We start from the raw sequence: 20,847 nt of genomic DNA, 5'->3' as shown, positions 1-20,847 counted from the left end.
CCTCCAACATATGTGCAGGTGAGCTGCAAACCCTGCTAATCCTGCAAACCACCATGTTGCAAAGGGGCACAGAGCCACGGCGGATCATGACGAACCAGAGCCTCAGACCGAGAAGGCAGAGGTATTTGGGGTGAACACATTTACCACAAAGTATCCCCCGATAATGCTGAAGGTTGAATTAAATGGACTCCTGGTGTCAATGGAGCTAGACACGGACATGAGCCAGTCCATTATGTGCAAAAAAACTTTTGATAAATTGTGGTGCAGCAAGGCCTCAAGGCCAGTCCTGACTCCCATTCGCACTAAACTGAGAACTTATACAAAGGATCTGATTCCCGTAATCGGCAGTGCTACCGTAAAGGTCTCCTACGATGGAGCGGTGCACAAGTTACCACTCTGGGTGGTACCGGGCGATGGCCCCACGCTGCGCGGCAGGAGCTGGCTGGGGAAGATACGCTGGAACTGGGACGACGTCCGTTTGCCCAGGTCCTAAACAAGTTCCCCTCGCTGTTCGAACCAGGCATCGGGACGTTCCAAGGAGCAAAAGTGCAGATCCAGCTAATTCCGGGGGCGCAACCCATTCATCACAAGGTGAGAGCAGTACCTACATGGAGATCGAGCTGGACCATCTGCAACGAGAGGGCATCATTTCACCGATCGAATTCAACGAGTGGGCCAGTCCGATTGTTCCAGTCCTCAAGGGAGACGGCACCGTCAGAATCTGTGATGATTACAAAGTAACTATCAATCGTTTCTCCCTGCAGGATCAAAGGCAGATGACCTACTTGCGACGCTGGCGGGAAGAAACAAGTTCACGAAGCTGGACTTGACCTCGGCCTACATGACGCAGGAGCTGGAGGAATCATCGAAAGGCCTCACCTGCATCAACACGCACAAAGGTCTCTTCATTTACAACAGATGCCCGTTTGGGATTCGATCAGCTGCGACGATATTCCAGAAAAACATGGAAAGCTTACTGAAGTCGGTCCCGCGCACCATGGTCTTCCAGGATGACATCTTGGTTACAGGCCACGATACCGTCGAGCACCTGCAGAACCTGGAGGAGGTTCTTAGTCGGCTCAATCACGTGGGACTCGGGTTAAACCGCTAGAAGTGCGTTTTCCTGGCGCCTGAAGTGGAGTTCCTGGGGAGAAGAATAGCAGCTGACGGCATCAGGCCCACCGATTCGAAGACAGAGACACGCATTCGAGAACGCACCGAGACCACAGAACGTGATGGAGCTGCGGTCATTCCTGGACTCCTGAACTTCTTTGGTAACTTCTTACCGGGTCTCAGTACACTGTTAGAACCACTGCACGCCTTACTGCGTAAAGGAGACGAACGGGTGTGGGGTAAAAGCCAAGAAAATGCCTTTGTAAAAGCTAGAAAACTGTTATGCTCACACAAATTGCTTGTGTTGTATGATCCATGTAAGCATTTGGTACTCGCATGCGATGCGTCGTCATACGGGGTCGGATGTGTATTGCAACAAGCAAATGAATTTGGGAAATTGCAACCGGTTGCTTATGCATCCAGAGTCTGCCTAAGGCTGAGAGAGCCTACAGCATGATTGAAAAAGAAGCGTTAGCGTGTGTTTATGGGGTAAAAAAAATGCATCAATATCTGTTTGGGCTCAAATTTGAATTGGAAACCGACCATCAGCCACTGATATCCCTCTTTTCTGAAAGTAAGGGGATAAATACGAATGCATCGGCCCACATCCAAAGATGGGCATTCACGTTATTCAGTCCGCATACAATTACGCCATCTGCCATAGGCCAGGCACAGAAAACTGCGCCGATGCTCTCAGTAGGCTGCCATTGCCCAACACAGGGGTGGAAATGGCACAGCATGCAGATTTAGTTATGGTAATGGAAGCATTCAAGAATGAGCAATCATCTGTAACCGCCCGACAGATTAGAACCTGGACGAGCCAGGACCCCTTACTGTCCTTAGTAAAAATCTGTGTGCTTCACGGGAGCTGGTCCAGTGTCCCGTTAGAAATGCAGGAAGAAATAAAGCCATACCAGCGGCGCAAAGATGAAATGTCTATACAGGCAGACTGCCTTCTGTGAGGTAATCGGGTAGTGGTACCAAAAAAGAGCAGGGACACTTTCATTAGTGATCTCCACAGTACCCACCCAGGCATTGTAATGATGAAAACGATAGCCATATCCCACGTGTGGTGGCCCGGTATCGATGCAGACTTGGAGAGCTGCGTGCACAAATGTAATACATGCTCACAGTTAAGCAATGCACCCAGGGAGGTGCCACTAAGTTTATGGTCTTGGCCCGCCAAACCGTGGTCTAGGGTCCATGTCAACTATGCAGGCCCGTACTTGGGGAAAAATGTTCCTAGTGGTTGTAGATGTGTACTCCAAATGGATGGAATGTGAGATAATGTCGGCAAGCACGTCCGCTGCCACCACTGAAAGCCTGCGGGCCATGTTTGCCACGCACGGCCTGCCTGATGTCCTTGTGAGTGACAACGGGCCGTGTTTCTCCAGTGCCGAGTTCAAAGAGTTCATGACCCGCAATGGGATCAAACATGTCACATCTGCCCCGTTCAAACCAGCATCCAATGGTCAGGCAGAGAGAGCAGTAAAAACTATCAAACAGAGCTTGAAGAGGGTAACTGAAGGCTCACTGCAGACTCGCTTATCCAGAGTCCTGCTTAGTTACTGCACGAGACCCCACTCGGATTCCACCCGCTGAACTCATGAAAAGGGCACTTAAGACAAGGCTCTCGTTAGTCTACCCTGATCTACATGAACAGGTAGAGAGCAGACGGCTTCAACAAAGTACATATCATGATCGCGCAAATGTGTCACGCGAAATTGGGATTAATGATCCTGTATTTGTGTTGAACTATGGACAAGGTCCCAAGTGGCTTCCCGGCACTGTCGTGGACAAAGAGGGGAGTGGGGTGTTTCGGGTCAAACTTTCTAATGGACTCATCTACAGGAAGCACTTGGACCAAACCAAACTCAGATTCATGGACTATCCAGAGCAACCCACAATAGACCCTATCTTTTTTGACCCTCCAACATACACAGTGGCAACCGACCCAGCGGTTGATCACGAAGCAGAACCCATCACCCGCAGCAGCCCAGCGGGACTCACCACACCAGGCAGCCCAGCAAGGCCAGCTGCACAGCAGCCCAGCGAGGGCCCAACAAACAACTCATCAAAACCAGTATTTGCACCGAGATGATCAACGAGGGAAAGGCCCCAGATCGATTCAATTTGTAAATAGTTACACTATTGACTTTTGGGGGGGGGGGGGGAGGCGGGTGTTGTTATGTATGTAAACCTATAAATACCTTTATCCACCAGAGGGCTCATCCCCTGGAGTCCCAAGGGATTCCACAATCCCTTGGGAGCACCTGTACTTAAGGAGGCCTCACAGGCAGAAGAGGCACGCTGGAGACCTACAATAAAAGACTACGGTCACACTTTACTTTGAGCTCACAGTATCTGGGGTGATCTTGGACCTGGCCTGGAGATGACGAAGGTTGAACAGGTTCCCACAGGTTCTGTACTTTTGTTCCACTCTAGCGGGGAGCTTGTTGACTGAGGTGGAGCATGACAGCGAGGAAGATTGAGAAGAGGATTAAGGTGATGACGCAGCCCTGTTTGATGCCGGTCCGGACCTGGATTGGGTCTGTAATGGATCCGTTGATAAGGATCACGGCCTGCATGTCATCGTGAAGCAGGCGGAGGATAGTGGCGAACTTTTGGGGGCATCTGAAATGGAGGAGGATGCCTGCATCTGCGCACATACAGAGGCTGAACTCCAGGACATAATCGACGTATTTACTGAGGCGTACGAAAGCATGGGCCATACGCTAAACATCAGTAAGACAAAGGTCCTCCACCAGCCTGTCCTCACCGCATAGCATTGTCCCCCAGTCATGAAGATCCACGGCATGCCCCTGGACAATGTGGACCATTTCCCATACCTCGGGAGCCTCTTTTCAACAAGAGCAGACACTGACGACAAGATTCAACACCGCCTCCAGTGCGCCAGTGCAGCCTTCAGCCACCTGAGGAAAAGAGTGTTTGAAGACCAGGCCCTCAAATCTGCCACCAAGCTCATGGTCTACATGGCTAGAGTAATACCCGCCCTCCTGTATGGCTCAGAGACATGGACCATATACAGTAGACACCTCAAGTCGCTGGAGAAATACCACCAACGATGTCTCCGCAAGATCCTACAAATCCCCTGGGAGGACAGACACACCAACGTTAGCGTCCTCGACCAGGCCAACATCCCCAGCATTGAAGCATGGACCACACTTGATCAGCTCCGCTGGGCAGGCCCACACTCCCGAAGCAAGCGCTCTACTCAGAACTCCTTCATGGCAAATGAGCGAAAGGTGGGCAGAGGAAACGTTACAAGGACATCCTCAAAGCCTCCCTGATAAAGTGCAACATCCCCACTGACACCTGGGAGTCCCTGGCCAAAGACCGCCCTAAGTGGAGGAAGTGCATCCGGGAGGGCGCTGAGCACCTCGAGTCTCATCGCCGAGAACATGCAGAAATCAAGCGCAGGCAGCAGAAAGAGCATGCGGCAAACCTGTCCCACCCACCCTTTCACTCAACGACTATCTGTCCCATCTGTGACAGGGACTGTGGCTCTCGTATTGGACTGTTCAGCCACCTAAGGACTCATTTTAAGAGTGGAAGCATGTCTTCCTCGATGCCTATGATGATGAATAATGGACTCCAGCATTTTTCCAACGATAGATGTTAGGAGGCTAACTGGTCTATAATTTCCAGCTTTTTGTCTGCTTCCTTTTTTAAACAGGGGCGTTACATTTGCGATTTTCCATTCCGCTGGGACCTCCCCAGAATCCAGGGAATTTTGGTAGATTACAACCGATGCATCCACTATCTCTACAACCACCCCTCTCAAGACCCTAGAATGTAAGCCATCAGGTCCAGGGGACTTGTCCGCCTTTCATCATATTATTTTACCGAGTACTACTTCATTAGTGATAGTGATTGTATTAAGTTCCTCCTTCCCTATAGCCACTTGATTATCCATTATTGGGATGTTTTTAGTGTCTTCTACCATGAAGACCGATACAAAATATTTGCTCAACGTCTCTGCTATTTCCCTGTTCCCCATTATTAATTCCCCAGTCTCATCCTCCAGGGGATTTTAGCCACTCTTTTCTTTTTTATGTACCTGTAGAAACTCTTAGTATCTGTTTTTATATTTCATGCTACTTTACTTTCGTAATCTATCTTCCCTCTCTATCATTTTTTTTAGTCGTTCTTTGCTGGCTTTAAAAATGTCCCAATCTTCTGGCCTCCCACTGGTCTTGGCCACATTGTATGCTCTTGTTTTCAATTTGATACCATCCATTATTTCCTTAGTTAGCCATGGATGGTTATCCCTTTTCTTACAGTCTTTCTCGTTGGGATATATTTTTGTTGCGAGTTATGAAATATCTCCTTAAATGTCTGCCACTGCTCATCATAGTGGGACGCCAGCCAGGAATGCGTTGGAATAGTCAAGTCTCGAGTTAACAAAGGCACAGATGAGGGTTTCAGCAGCAGATGAGCTGAGGCAAGGGCAGAGATGGGTGATGTTACGGAAGTTTAAATAGACAGTCTTAGTTATGCCGCGGATATGTGGTTGGAAGCTCGTATCAGAGTCAAATATGACACTAAGACTGCGAACAGTGTGATTCAGCATCAGGCAGATGTTAGGGAGAGGGGCGGAGTCAGTGGCCAGGGACATGTCTGATAATTGTTATTTATTATAATTTCAAAACATTCATCTTAAAATTTCATAACGAGCTATACACATTAGCTTTATGTCCAAAACCTACCTGTAGAGAACTTTGTGGCAATCATGGGCGTGGCTTATCCAAGCCTGTTCACGATACCTTACCTTGAAGGGAGTCAAAAGTTCCTACTGAGTGAAACGTTGTATTTCTTATACCATTTCTTTCATTGTCTAGTTCTTGAGTGAATTCAATTTTATTGTGTGTTTTATGATGCTTAGATCTTTGCACAGATTACTGGACAATTCTGGGTTGGCCTTACATCCAGTTACATTGTACCATTGCTTCCTATCTTTGCTCTTCCCGAATTATAGCCTTTATTGTACAAGTTTTGATGCCTATAGCACTTGCAATCTCTATAGTAAAAGGAACCCATTCCTCCACTTGGCGTGTCAGCTGTGGCTCAGTGGGTAACACACTCACCTCTGAGTCAGAAGGTTGTGGGTTCAAGTCCCACTCACTCTGAGCTGGATGTAAAAGATTCCATGGCACTATTTCGAAGAAGAGCAGCAAAGTTATCCCCGTTGTCCTAGTGAATATTTATTCCTCAATCAACATAACAAAAATAGATTATCTAGTGGTTATTACATAGCTGTTTGTGCGAGCTTACTGCACGCAGATTGGCTGCCATGTTTCCCACATTACAACAGTGATTGTACTTCATTGGCTGTAAAGCGCTTTGAGTTGTCCAATGGTCATGAAAGGCACAATATAAATCCAAGTCTTTGATGGCTTAGCTCTTGAAATCTCTATAGTAAAAGGAACCCATTTCTTCACTTACACTGCAGGAATTTCCTTCATTTGCACTTGCTGTGATCAATAGCCTGTTTTTTTGAAAGCCTATATATGTGTTTTAACCTAACAACCCTTTTAGCTCCATATTATTTCATTAATGCCAATTAGCTTATTTATTTAATAATCTACATGTGCTTATCTTTATAGCACAATGTCTTTGGCCCTGAAATTCATCTTTCTCCAATGTCATTCTCCCGTGTCATTGTGGAGAAAAATAGGATTTGTGAGCACACAGTTTAAACCAATTCTGTCTACATTAGCTGCTCTAACTTTGTTCTGTATTTAAAATAATAATATAAAAACATTTCTATATTCTTACACTGGGTACATACAGGATAACACACAACCTGCAGACTATTGACATCATTATGTCAGCCAAGGAGTTGGAGGCAGGATGTCACTAAATGTTGAGTAGATTGTCCAGATTGGACAGGCTGAAGAAGATCAAACAAAATTGTAAATCACACTAAGCTTCAGAATCGAAGCTGGGCTGCAGCATGAGATGGGGTTTATGCTGAGCTCTGTGCTCTGCTATTGTCTGGACAATGTAGGAGTTTCTGACACATTTGCAATGTGCTGTAGCAGACCCGGGAATGTTTATTGCTTTCATTGGGATAGGCTGTAGAATGAGAGGTGATTAATCAACGTGTCCTAACAGTGATTTTCTCCATTAGAACCTGTTTGTTGAGCGGATTGGGCGTAGAATGCTGCTTTTGGGAGGTTACAGTTCGATGGTTGTTTGTGGAATATTGTTCACCATCTCATTGACTCTCCAGGTGAGTTGCAGCCTCTTTCTCACAGTAAAAAAAGGAGTCAGGTTGGAATGAGTGCATTTTCAAGATGTAATTCCCACATCCAGGAACATGTACATCTATGGTCTTTGTATTCGGTGGGCTTATTGTAAACCTTTCAAGATTGTGGAAGCAATATTCGTGTCAGGACTTTCAATGGAGGGGAGTAATATTTTTGAGAGTATGCAAAGAGGCAGCAGAGAGTTGCCCTAATCTCCTGTTGTATTTGTATAGACAGATGTTCCATGGGCCACGGTACGCTCACTTAGTTGAGATTGTGTCTTCTGGTGCCCTCCAGAGTATGTGGGGTGATGTGGAGGGTACCCAAATAACATGGGACCATTGTGCACATGTGTCACAACAGCTGCATCTCAGACACACACCTGCCCCAGGAGACCACAAGATTTGGGCATTGCTGGCTATTATGGTGGGGGGGTTAGCATCCAAGAAACATGCCACTCTTTCCCCACCAGTCCTCTTGCCAAGGGAGAAACTACAAAAATACCTCTTTGTTGGTGGTCCAGGCCAGATCCCAATCCCAAACCCCCAGTGTGGACCACACTCCCACCATCCATGGTGCCAGCACATCTCTTCCTTCTAGATATCCTGGTTGATGATCCACGATGTGTATATCCCAAGCCCAGGCTGTGAGAATTCTGTGTCTATTCTGTGTCATCGATCTCATGAGAGGCAGGCTGAAGCTCCACCCCTTATAAGACCCTGTTCGTTGTCTATGCAGAACTAAGTGACAGAGAAGGAGGTGCTCAAAAGAGAGCCTGGACACATTGCCTGGAAGTTGAAGGGGTGTAATGTTAGTTATAGGACTATTTCTACATTACAACAGTGACTACATTTCAAAATTACTTCATTGGCTCTAAAGTGCTTTGGTACGTCCTGAGTTCGTGAAAGGCGCTATATAAATGGGAGTCTTTCTTTCTATTTATTGCCAGTCAGTAGGAGAGTGAGTTCATGAGTACAATCAGAGGGCCTAATCAATTTCTTGGGAACTTGGATTAAAAAGTCTTTTACTCAAAGGATGGTAAACATGTATAATAATGGGTAGCCGAACCACAACGTCAATTTAACGCCCGGGCGGCAGGTTCAAAATCTATCTTAATGGACTCTTGGATTGTTGTACTAAGAGTGATATTTAAGCACTCCCTCAGTAATTCCTGCCCTGAAGCGGTGCTTGAAGCACAACCTTCTGAGGCAGAGATTAATGCTACCAACTGATCCTCGCTGACACTGATAGTTAGCTGTAACTAGGAAGTGGTAAGAGGAAGAGTGCTAAGTCCTTGTGTTCATATTCTATTTGTTTGTTACACGAACCCTCACTAGACAGGCATTAGGACCCTGAGGGAGCTATTCACATACTGCTGTAAACATGCTGGTTTTGGGACACCATTTTGGGGAGTTGTTATATAGGACACAGTTAAGTTACAACTATTTTAGTAAAACAAAAAATTAAGTGCCCCCTTTAAAACCGACAAATTAAACAAATGTACTTTTTAACAATAATGATTCAAATTAAAACCGGTTACACAGCGACTTCGCCGTCTCCCATTCGCGGTTCGCGACCAAGTATCCGCAGAATTAACGTGACTCGAATCTCAGAGAATCATTGAGAGCATCGACTCCTCACCCTGGATCTTGAACTTAGTCATTGCTGGGTGTAAAAATGGGGAGATCCGCCTATGCATCGAACTGAAAGAGGTTAACAAGGCATTCAGCCCCGACAAGTACCCTCTTCCTACCATCGACGAACTATCTTCAGAATTCCATGGCTCAATAGTTTTTACGAAACTCGACATGCGCCGCAGTTACCTGCAAATACCCCTAGCGGAGGACAGCAAACCGCTCACAGCACTCACGGCGCATGATGGTCTGCATCAGTATCAACCCACGCCCTACGCACTATCTTCTGCACCAGGTGCATTTCAGAAGATTGTCACTACTATGCAAGCAGGCATAGAGGGAGCCCTCAATCTGCTTGATGATATCGTCATCCATGGACGGACAATGGAAGAACATGACCAGCGACTTCACGCAGTTATGGCTAGACTTGCTACATATAACCTTACACTTAATGCCGATAAGTGTACGTTCGCTGCTGGAGAATAAACTTTCTGGGCTACAGAGTCACAGCACAAGGTAACGCTTGACAACATCGACACGATCCAGCGAATGCAGAAGCTACCAACGTCAAAGAACTTACATCATTCCTCGGCACTTGCAGCTTCTATCTGAAGTTCGTCCCGCACTACGCACACATTGCCGAACCACTTCGCACGTTGCTACGCAAGGACATCCCTTGGGAATAGACAGATTCCCAGGTTCAGGCATTCACCACGCTTAAGGAGAAAATCACATCCCCTCCTATTCTTGCGCACTTTGATCCAAATACCACTACGCACATCACCACAGATGCATCAGGCACCGCATGGGTGCTGTGCTCTCAATGGATTGACGGCCTGGAACACCCAGTAGCCTTAGCCTCTCGCACGCTCTCATCTGCAGAACATAAATACTCTACAGGGGAATGCGAAGCACTCGCTTGCATCAACACATGTGAACGCTGGCACATCTACCTCTATGGCAGAAAGTGTACCCTCCATACGGATCATCAAGTACTGACTACGCTACTCGCTACAACTGGATCTGGGCACAGACCACTATGAATCAGCCGATGGTCAGATCGCCTTCATCAGTATAACTTTGATGTACAGTACATCGCTGGCAGTCGCAACCACGTAGCTGACATGCTCAGCCGCTCGACACCTGCTTCGGACTCTGGTGCTGTCTTGTTCACAGATGATGACACATGTCACGTCGATCATCACTCAGTCCATCAGATACTTTGTCTCCAGCGACAAACTCAAACCGAATCACAGAGTGATGCTACGCTCCAGCACATGTGCCACTTCCTCCACACTGAGTTGCCCAAGGAAATTTCATAAAAGCTGAAAACCTTCCATAGACTTTGCGATGAATTTTCCGTTTGGAACGATGGCTGCCTAGCTCGTGGTGATGGGGCAGTAATTCCCAAGTCGCTTCAATAGCACGTTCATCGTGGCACACGATGGACGCCCTGGAATTGTCCGCATGAAGCAGAGATGTTGCGATTCAGTATGGTGGCCTGGGATTGACACTCATCGAGGAGTTTGCCTCACACGGCGAAGCATGTAGTCTGAGCGAAAAGGCCACAAACATCCGACTAGCGCAAATGAAGCCCATTCCATGGCCACAAAGACCATGGCAACAACTTTAGTTGGATATCTTCGGTCCAGTTGAAGCAGCTCCACAGCACCAGCATTTCCTTGTTGTAGTACATGACCTGCATTCCAAATGGCCAGAAATCGCTACATCATCATCATCATCATCATAGGCAGTCCCTCGAAACGAGGATGACTTGCTTCCACACCGAAAAGGGATGTTTCAATGAAGGACCTAATATTCCGAATCCCGAATTACATCTTGAAGGGTGGAAGATGCCTGTGTGTGGATTTTTTTTAAACGTGTGGTGGCCGTTGCATCCCAGCCACCACATGGGCTTGACAGAGCTAAGTCTTTATCCAGTGGCAAGGATTAACCAAGACGACTGGAGACCAGCTCTGCTGCATGGACCTAGTGCACACACATATCGCAGTGTGGGCTGCTAGCCCGTGCTGCCCCTGGGCCCTCGGCTCCTCTGTGCCCCGAATTCTCGCCTCTCCTAGGCCACGATCACATCCCTCTACGAATTCTCGCCACTCCTGCAGCAGCACGCGCTGCTCTCTGCAGTGGTATGCCGCCGCATGCTGCTCCCTCTAATGGCCCCGGCCTGCTGATGGTCTTGCAGGCCTGGAGCATGCCAGAAATCACAACAAGTTCAGTGACCTCATCAATGATTCTTCAGCATATGTTCACGAAGTGGGACCTCCCAGAGGTCATAATCACTGACAATCGCGGATTTCCTCACATCATGCTATCGAGCATCGCCTTATTGCTCGGTACAATCCTCAAAGCAACGGAGGTGTTAAGCGGTTTAACCGCGTTATCAAAGAGGGTTTGAAAGCAAACTTTGCAGCAGGCCAAACATTCAACGAAGCGGTTCAAATCATTCTCTGCATATACTGTTCGACAAAACACTCGCTAACGGGGAAGACACCCACTGAGCTCGTGATTGGGCGGAATCTTCGCTGGCTACTGGACATTCTCAAATCCCCAGCCAAACCTAGCGCAAGGATAACCACACTTGCATCCTAAATTTCGGAACAGCAACGAAAAGCAAAGTCGTACACTGACACAAAACGACGCGCTCAAAAGCCCCAAGTGAAGAACGGAGATTGGGTTAGAGTTAAGCGCCCAAACCGGAGTCATAAGCTCGCATCTTCACTTTCGCCTCCAAAGCAGATTGGGTGAAAGTTCAGCCCTCTCACTTACGAGCTCAATGGAACGCTCGTAGACTGATCCCAACTCACAGGCCAACAGACCAGCAGGATGGAACGGAGGCACCGTTCTGTTTCCCAACCGAAAACCTCGATCAAACACCACAAGCTCCACGCTGGTCTCAGTGTATCAGAACACGGCCTGGTTATTTCAGAAGCGGGGGGAATATGTTGTGTTTATACTCTATTTGTTTGCTACACGAACTCTCACTAGACAGGCATTAGGACCCTGAGGGAGCTATTCACACACTGCTGTAAATGTACTGGTTCATGCTGGTTTTGGGACACCATTTTGGGGAGTTGCTATAAAGGACACAGTTAAGTTATATTACTCCTGTTTCAGTTAGTCTGTTTATTTACGCACACAACAACACTCTCTGTCTGTTGATGTAGGACAAGATCACCTGGATGCCATTCTTGAGCATGGCCTGCATCTTTGCGTCCATCTTAAGCTTTGGAATTGGGCCAGGTAGGTTGTCTGCTATAAATCATTCTTATAGTACAGAAAGAAACAATTCCTCATCGAGAACCACCTCATGTGAGAGTCCCTGAGTACTCGAGGAGTTAGTGTGATCGGCTGCTGACTGAGATGCTTAGGGTTTGCATTCGGCATTGTCCAACACTCAAGATTACACAGAATTTCATAGAATATACAGCACAGAAATAGGCCATTCAGCCTAACTGGTCTGTGCCAGTCTTTATGCTTCACACGAGCCTCCTCCCACTCTACTTCATCTAACCCTATCAGCATATCCTTCTATTCCTTTCTCCCTCATGTATTTAACTAAGTTCCACATTCTAATCACACTCTGGGTAAAGAAGTTTCTCCTGAATTCTCTATTGAATTTATCAGTGACTGTTTTATATTTAAGGCCCCTAGTTTTGGACTCCCCACAAGTGGAAACATCTTCTCTATGTCTACCCTATCAATCCCTTTCATATTTTAAAACGCTCTGTTAGGTCACCCCTCAGACTTTTCTTTTCTAGAGAAAAGAGCCCCAGCCTGCTTAGTCTTTCCTGATAGTTATAACCTTTCAGTTCTGGTAACATCCTTGTCAAGCTTGGATTAGTCTGTAGGCAGGAGTAGCTGGACTTTCTTCACCTTGACATGCCATTGGGCTCTCCTGCTGACTCACCTAGGGTCCTAGCAGAGGGGGGTGAATGGGAGCAGCTGTGCTTTCATTCCATGAATCGGTTGATCGCCCTGACCTTTCAACCACATTTGAGATTAGGAGATTCCCTTCCTTTTACATTCTTCCCCCTCCAGCTTTCTCCCCTCCTTCACCTTGAGCTGCTGACTCCTGCCATGGTGCAGTTTCACAGGCTGCTGAACTATAGGGGGTTCCAGAGAGAAACCTGATTCTGTCCTCATAGTACTCAGCAGTGGCAACTCTGTTCGTGTTTCCTGTCCATGTCTGAGCCTGGGGAGTTAAAGGGGGTGAAATTCAACATTAGCGGTCGGGGTTGCTGGTCGGTGCGCAGAATGGGTGGTGATTGGTAGTGGATGGAAAACCACAGCACCATAGATTTGGGACCCTGAAATTCTACCGGGGTTATACGGGTCTCTCGCTTTAACTTGAGATGGAGACCGGGGCGGAACCTCCAAGGAAATGTTGGGACTCTGCTGTTTCTGTGAATCTCTGCATTTATCTGTAAGGGATGGACCTTCTGCCAGCCCCTTTACAGGATAAATGATAGGATGGGAGGTGTGGAGAATCCCCAAGCTGGGAGTTCCTGGTCTTGACTATCGATCTGTACGTGGCATTAGTAGTGGTAGTTGGCACGTTGAGAGGCATGAGACTTCCATAAGGGCACATGTGGGTCCCACCAGTGGCTGGACGTGGCAAACTGCCTGAAAATTATCTGGATTGGCCCCATTGCTCGGGCACAAATCAGAGCAGTGACAGTGTGGGAAGGGTGCCCACTATAGGCAGGTGCTCAAGTTTCTGGGTGTGCACGGCAGATGGATGTCAAAGATGCACATGAAAATGGCGCTTGCACCCACCTGCTCCATGCAAATTAGGCGCCCTTCCACTGACTCCGCAAACTCTGGCAGGGGTCAGGGTCAGAGTGCATGACCTTGTTGCAACTGTCAGGATTGCAGCCCATGGAATTTCAGAACCGTGACCCTCCCCCCGCCCCCCGCCCCCAAGTCATCCCTATCTACACCGAGACTCTGTTGTGCATCTCAGTTACAATGTCTGTAGTGTGTGAGGACTGTATTCTCCCCTGCTGATGCTCATGAAGAATGTCTCATTACACCCTGATACCAAGTGTGTTGGTGCACCCATTTTCTAAGAACATAAGAAATAGGAGCAGGAGTAGGCTATTTGATCCCTCGAGCCTGCTCCGCCATTCAATAAGATCATGGTTGATCTGATGCTGGCCTCAACTCCACTTCCCTGCCCGCTCCCCATAACCTTTGACTCCCTTATCATTTAAAAATCTGTCTATCTCCACCTTAAATATGTTCAAAGACCCAGCCTCCACAACTCTCTGGGGTAGAGAATTCCAAAGATTCACGACCCTCTGAGAAGAAACTCCTCCTCATTTCTGTTTTAAATGGGCGGCCCCTTATTCTGAAACTATTCCCCCTAGTTCTAGATTCCCCCATGAGGGGAAACATCCTCTCTGCACCTACCCTGTCAAGCCCCCTCAAAATCTTGTATGTTTCAATAAGATCACCTCTCATTCTTCTAAACTCCAAGGAGTATACACCCAACCTGCTCAACCTTTCTTCATGTGACAATCCCTTCATCTCAGGAATCTATCTCGTGAACCTTCTTTGAACTGCCTTCAATGCAAGTATATCCTTCCTTAAATAAGGAGACCAAAACTGTACGCAGTACTCCAGGTGTGGTCTTACAGTTGGAGCAGGACTTCCCAACTTTTATACTCCATCCCCTTTGCAATAAAAGCCAGCATTCCATTTGCCTTCCTGATTACTTGCTGTACCTGCATACTAACTTTTTACGTTTCATGTAGAAGAACCCCCAGTCCCTCTGTACTACACCATTTTGTAATCACTCCCCATTTAAATAATAATTTGCTTTTTTATTTTTCCTACCAAAGTGAATAACCTCACATTTTCCCACATTATAGTCCATCTGCCAAATTTTTGCCCACTCACTGAGCCTATTTATATCCCTTCGTAGATTCTTTGCGTCATCCTCACAACTTGCTTCCTACCTATCTTAGTATCAGCAAACTTGGCTACATTACACTCGGTCCCTTTATCCAAGTCATTAATGTAGATTGGAAATAGTTGAGGCCCCAGGACTGATCCCTGTCATCATCATCACATGCAGTCCCTCGAACGAGGATGACTTGCTTCCACATGAGTTCACAGATGTTTCAATGAAGGACCCGATGTTCCAGTCCTGAACTCCAATTGAGGGGGTGGAAGATGCCTGTGAATGAATTTTTTTTAAGGTGTGGTGACCATTGCACATCAGCCACCACACAGGCTTGACAGAGCTAGGCCTTTATCCAGTGGCAAGGATTAACCAGGACGATTGGAAACCTGCTCTGCTGCACGGACCTAGTGCGCACACATATCGCAGTGTGGACTGCCCTGTGCTGCCCCTGGGCCCTCGGCTCTTCTGGGCCCCGAACCCTCATTCACTGCACCTCCGCCACAATCTCTCGCCGCTCCTCCGCCATAAATGACCCACCACTAACAGCATGATCCCTGTGGTATCCCACTAGTTAGAAACATAGAAACATAGAAACATAGAAAATAGGTGCAGGAGCAGGCCATTCAGCCCTTCTAGCCTGCACCGCCATTCAATGAGTTCATGGCTGAACATGAAACTTCAGTACCCCCTTCCTGCTTTCTCGCCATAACCCTTGATCCCCCGAGTAGTAAGGACTTCATCTAACTCCCTTTTGAATATATTTAGTGAATTGGCCTCAACTACTTTCTGTGGTAGAGAATTCCACAGGTTCACCACTCTCTGGGTGAAGAAGTTTCTCCTTATCTCGGTCCTAAATGGCTTACCCCTTATCCTCAGACTGTGACCCCTGGTTCTGGACTTCCCCAACATTGGGAACATTCTTTCTGCATCTAACCTGTCTAAACCCGTCAGAATTTTAAACGTTTCTATGAGGTCCCCTCTCATTCTTCTGAACTCCAGTGAATACAAGCCCAATTGATCCAATCTTTCTTGATAGGTCAGTCCCGCCATCCCGGGAATCAGTCTGGTGAACCTTCGCTGCACTCCCTCAATAGCAAGAATGTCCTTCCTCAAGTTAGGAGACCAAAACTGTACACAATACTCCAGGTGTGGCCTCACCAAGGCCCTGTACAACTGTAGCAACACCTCCCTGCCCCTGTATTCAAATCCCCTCGCTATGAAGGCCAACACGCCATTTGCTTTCTTAACCGCCTGCTGTACCTGCATGCCAACCTTCAATGACTGATGTACCATGACACCCAGGTCTCGTTGCACCTTCCCTTTTCCTAATCTGTCACCATTCAGATAATAGTCTGTCTCTCTGTTTTTACCACCAAAGTGGATAACCTCACATTTATCCACATTATACTTCATCTGCCATGCATTTGCCCACTCACCTAACCTATCCAAGTCACTCTGCAGCCTAATAGTATCCTCCTCGCAGCTCACACTGCCACCCAACTTAGTATCATCCGCAAATTTGGAGATACTGCATTTAATCCCCTCGTCTAAATCATTAATGTACAATGTAAACAGCTGGGGCCCCAGCACAGAACCTTGCGGCACTCCACTAGTCACTGCCTGCCATTCTGAAAAGTACCCGTTTACTCCTACTCTTTGCTTCCTGTCTGACAACCAGTTCTCAATCCACGTCAGCACACTACCCCCAATCCCATGTGCTTTAACTTTGCACATTAATCTCTTGTGTGGGACCTTGTCGAAAGCCTTCTGAAAGTCCAAATATACCACATCAACTGGTTCTCCTTTGTCCACTTTACTGGAAACATCCTCAAAAAATTCCAGAAGATTTGTCAAGCATGATTTCCCTTTCACAAATCCATGCTGACTTCGACCTATCATGTCACCATTTTCCAGATGCACTGCTATGACATCCTTAATAATTGATTCCATCATTTTACCCACTACTGAGGTCAGGCTGACCGGTCTATAATTCCCTGTTTTCTCTCTCCCTCCTTTTTTAAAAAGTGGGGTTACATTGGCTACCCTCCACTCCATAGGAACTGATCCAGAGTCAATGGAATGTTGGAAAATGACTGTCAATGCATCCGCTATTTCCAAGGCCACCTCCTTAAGTACTCTAGGATGCAGGCCATCAGGCCCTGGGGATTTATCTGCCTTCAATCCCATCAATTTCCCCAACACAATTTCCCGACTAATAAAGATTTCCCTCAGTTCCTCTTCCTTACTAGACCCTCTGACCCCTTTTATATCCGGAAGGTTGTTTGTATCCTCCTTAGTGAATACCGAACCAAAGTACTTGTTCAATTGATCCGCCATTTCTTTGTTCCCCGTTATGACTTCCCCTGATTCTGACTGCAGGGGACCTACGTTTGTCTTCACCAACCTTTTTCTCTTTACATACCTATAGAAACTTTTGCAATCCGCCTTAATGTTCCCTGCAAGCTTCTTCTCGTACTCCATTTTCCCTGTCCTAATCAATCCCTTTGTCCTCCTCTGCTGAGTTCTAAATTTCTCCCAGTCCCCAGGTTCGCTGCTATTTCTGGCCAATTTGTATGCCACTTCCTTGGCTTTAATACTATCCCTGATTTCCCTAGATAGCCACGGTTGAGCCACCTTCCCCTTTTTATTTTTACGCCAGACAGGAATGTACAATTGTTGTACTTCATCCATGCGGTCTCTAAATGTCTGCCATTGCCCATCCACAGTCAACCCCCTAAGTATCATTCGCCAATCTATCCTAGCCAATTCACGCCTCATACCTTCAAAGTTACCCTTCTTTAAGTTCTGGACCATGGTCTCTGAAATTACTGTTTCATTCTCCATCCTAATGCAGAATTCCACCATATTATGGTCACTCTTCCCCAAGGGGCCTCGCACAATGAGATTGCTAATTAATCCTCTCTCATTACACAACACCCAGTCTAAGATGGCCTCCCCCCTAGTTGGTTCCTCAACATATTGGTCTAGAAAACCATCCCTTATGCACTCCAGGAAATCCTCCTCCACCGTATTGCTTCCAGTTTGGCTAGCCCAATCTATGTGCATATTAAAGTCACCCATTATAACTGCTACACCTTTATTGCATGCACCCCTAATTTCCTGTTTGATGCCCTCCCCAACATCCCTATTACTGTTTGGAGGTCTGTACACAACTCCTACTAACGTTTTTTGCCCTTTGGTGTTCTGCAGCTCTACCCATATAGATTCCACATCATCCAAGCTAATGTCTTTCCTAACTATTGCATTAATCTCCTCTTTAACCAGCAATGCTACCCCACCTCCTTTTCCTTTTATTCTATCCTTCCTGAATGTTGAATACCCCTGAATGTTGAGTTCCCAGCCCTGATCATCCTGGAGCCACGTCTCCGTAATCCCAATCACATCATATTTGTTAACATCTATTTGCACAATTAATTCATCCACCTTATTGCGGATACTCCTTGCATTAAGACACAAAGCCTTCAGGCTTGTTTTATTAACACCCTTTGTCCTTTTAGAATTTTGCTGTACAGTGGCCCTTTTTGTTCTTTGCCTTGGGTTTCTCTGCCCTACACTTTTCCTCATCTCCTTTCTGTCTTTTGCTTTTGGCTCCTTTTTGTTTCCCTCTGTCTCCCTGCATTGGTTCCCATCCCCCTGCCATATTAGTTTAAATCCTCCCCAACAGCACTAGCAAACACTCCCCCTAGGACATTGACAACCTGAAATGACCCATTTATCCCGACTCTCTGTTTTGTGTTAGTGATTATCATTTCTTTGCCCTTAGCCGGAGTAACTGGGATCATACCGATGGAAATATTTGACCAAACTGCACGGCCCGCAGCCTACATGATCAATGGCTCCTTGTTCTGGATAACCCTTATTATTGTTGGGATGACTTTCCCATTCATCGTTGTAAGTATATTGAACGCAGGTTAAATTTAATTTAATATTGTGACACTGACTATACTATCCTTTGGCGAGGGTGGGGTGTGAGGGAAAAGTGGGGAATAAAAATAACTTGTAATGCAAAGAAAAATTAAAAAATAAAAACAGAAATGTTGGAAATACTCAGCAGGTCAGGCAGCAACTGCGGAGAGAGAAACTGACTTTACTTTTCAGGTCGATCATCTTTCATCAGAACTGGAAAAAGTTAGAGATGTAATAGGTTTTAAGCAAGTACAGTGGCAGGGAAAAGGGGGGGGGGTGGAGGGGAGGAAAGAACACAGGGGAAGGCCTGTGATAGGCCAGAAGGCAGAGAGATTAAACGACAAAAGGTCTGATGGTGCAAGGCAAAAGGAGGTGGTAATGGAAAAAGTAACTAAACAAAAGATGGGTCCAGAGGGGGTGTAAATGGCAATAGCAGAATCATTACCAAATTTAAAATCTGTTCTGTTTGCACTCACCCTGTTTTTTCTCTTTCAGGGCGGACTGGGCAGTTTCTGTTATGTGCCGTTCCTTTCCTTTAGTTTCCTCGCCGCTTTATTCATTGGATTCTTTCTGCCAGAAACGAAAGGGAAGACCTTTCTGGAAATTTCTCACGAGTTTTACGAACGCAATTTCAAAGGTCAGCCAGAACAAGCCGAAACAAGACTGTGAAAGGACCATAAAACCAACCATGTTGCTATCAGCACAAAATGTTCATGTTATAGTTGTGTTTCCCTAGCATTACCATGCAGTTTTGATCTGTCGATTGGACTAGTTTTTGTGTTTAACAACTGTTTCTCTGCACCAAGAGCTTGCGGCAAGAGTAGGTTGAATTGGGTGGGTTGTTGAGGCAGGGACTCTGAAAGTTACAATCAAATAGCGGTCGCCAAAGTTTCTTGCATTCTGTTTCTGGATTTCATGTTCAAGTAGATGTTAGGAAGTTTCAGAACTGGCTGATACTTCAGGATTTGGTGCTAAGGCTTTGGTGACACAAAACTATCAACAAAATATTAGCTACATATATCATGTATCTTACATTATTATATATAACTGTATCCTAACATGCTATACATGACTGTAAAAAGATATGACCTGTAACCACCAGCATACCTTACCACCAGGGGTGCACTTGCAAGAGACAGGTATATAAGGACAGGTCTCAGGCAAGTGCAGCATTCCAGAGCTGTGAAATAAAGGTGCAGGTCCAGAGTGACCTTGACTTCACTACATGCCTCGTGTGAATCTGTACTGATGGGACAGGACTTTACAGTGGCGACAAGTTACGGGATTACAGAATCCACAGAATGGCGAACAATGGATCAGATGAAAAGTACAATGCGGGAGACAATTGGGAGGACTTTATAGAAAGGCTCCACAAAGCTTTGTAACCAAAGACTGGTTAGGCAATGATTAGGCAGACAAGAGAAGAGCCATCTCTTGACCAGCTGTGGCTCGAAAACATACGCTTTAATGAAGGATCTGCTGGCACCCGAGAAACCAGCAAGCAAGTCATTTGAAGAATTGAGCACACTGGTAAGAGACCACCTGAAGCCAGCGAGCAGCCTATACATGGCCAGACACGGGTTCTACAACTACAGACGCTGTGTGGGCCAGAGCATACCTGACTACGTGGCGGAACTTCGGCGGTTGGCTAGTTCATGTGAGTTCTCCGATGAACTGAGGAGAGAAATGCTGAGAGACTTTTTCATTGAAGGAATAGGCCACGCAGGCATATTCCGAAAGCTCATAGAGACCAAGAACCTGATCTTAGAGGCAGCAGCACTGGTTGCACAGACATTCTTGGTAGGGGAAGAAGAAACGAGGTTGATTTATAATGCAGGTACGACAACTAACGAAATATCGAAGAAGAAGTTCACAGCACTAAACAAGCTGTTACCCCCACACACAGACAAAACCGGGAGAACAGGCTCTCGACAGCAGGCAGTGGCGCCAGAAGCCATCAAGAGCCACAGGA

At 46.6% G+C, this 20,847-nt stretch overlaps 1 protein-coding gene across 4 annotated transcripts in view; it reads left to right on the top strand.

Moving 5' to 3' along the window:
* LOC139268862 (solute carrier family 2, facilitated glucose transporter member 11-like) overlaps positions 1-20,566 on the top strand; it is a 54,446-nt gene extending 33,880 nt beyond the window's left edge. For all 4 annotated transcript variants that reach the window (XM_070887653.1, XM_070887649.1, XM_070887651.1 and 1 more), the window contains 4 exons: positions 7,268-7,369; positions 12,205-12,280; positions 18,733-18,860; positions 19,371-20,566. In XM_070887653.1, coding sequence (XP_070743754.1) covers positions 7,268-7,369; positions 12,205-12,280; positions 18,733-18,860; positions 19,371-19,544 — 480 coding nt within the window. In that variant the 3' untranslated portion in view covers positions 19,545-20,566. The remainder of the gene's footprint in view (positions 1-7,267; positions 7,370-12,204; positions 12,281-18,732; positions 18,861-19,370) is intronic.
* The last annotated feature ends 281 nt before the right edge of the window (positions 20,567-20,847 follow it).

This window comes from Pristiophorus japonicus, chromosome 8 (genome assembly GCF_044704955.1).
Source record: "Pristiophorus japonicus isolate sPriJap1 chromosome 8, sPriJap1.hap1, whole genome shotgun sequence".
Lineage (NCBI taxonomy): Eukaryota > Metazoa > Chordata > Chondrichthyes > Pristiophoridae > Pristiophorus > Pristiophorus japonicus.
This window is presented reverse-complemented; position numbering and strand designations above follow the sequence as displayed.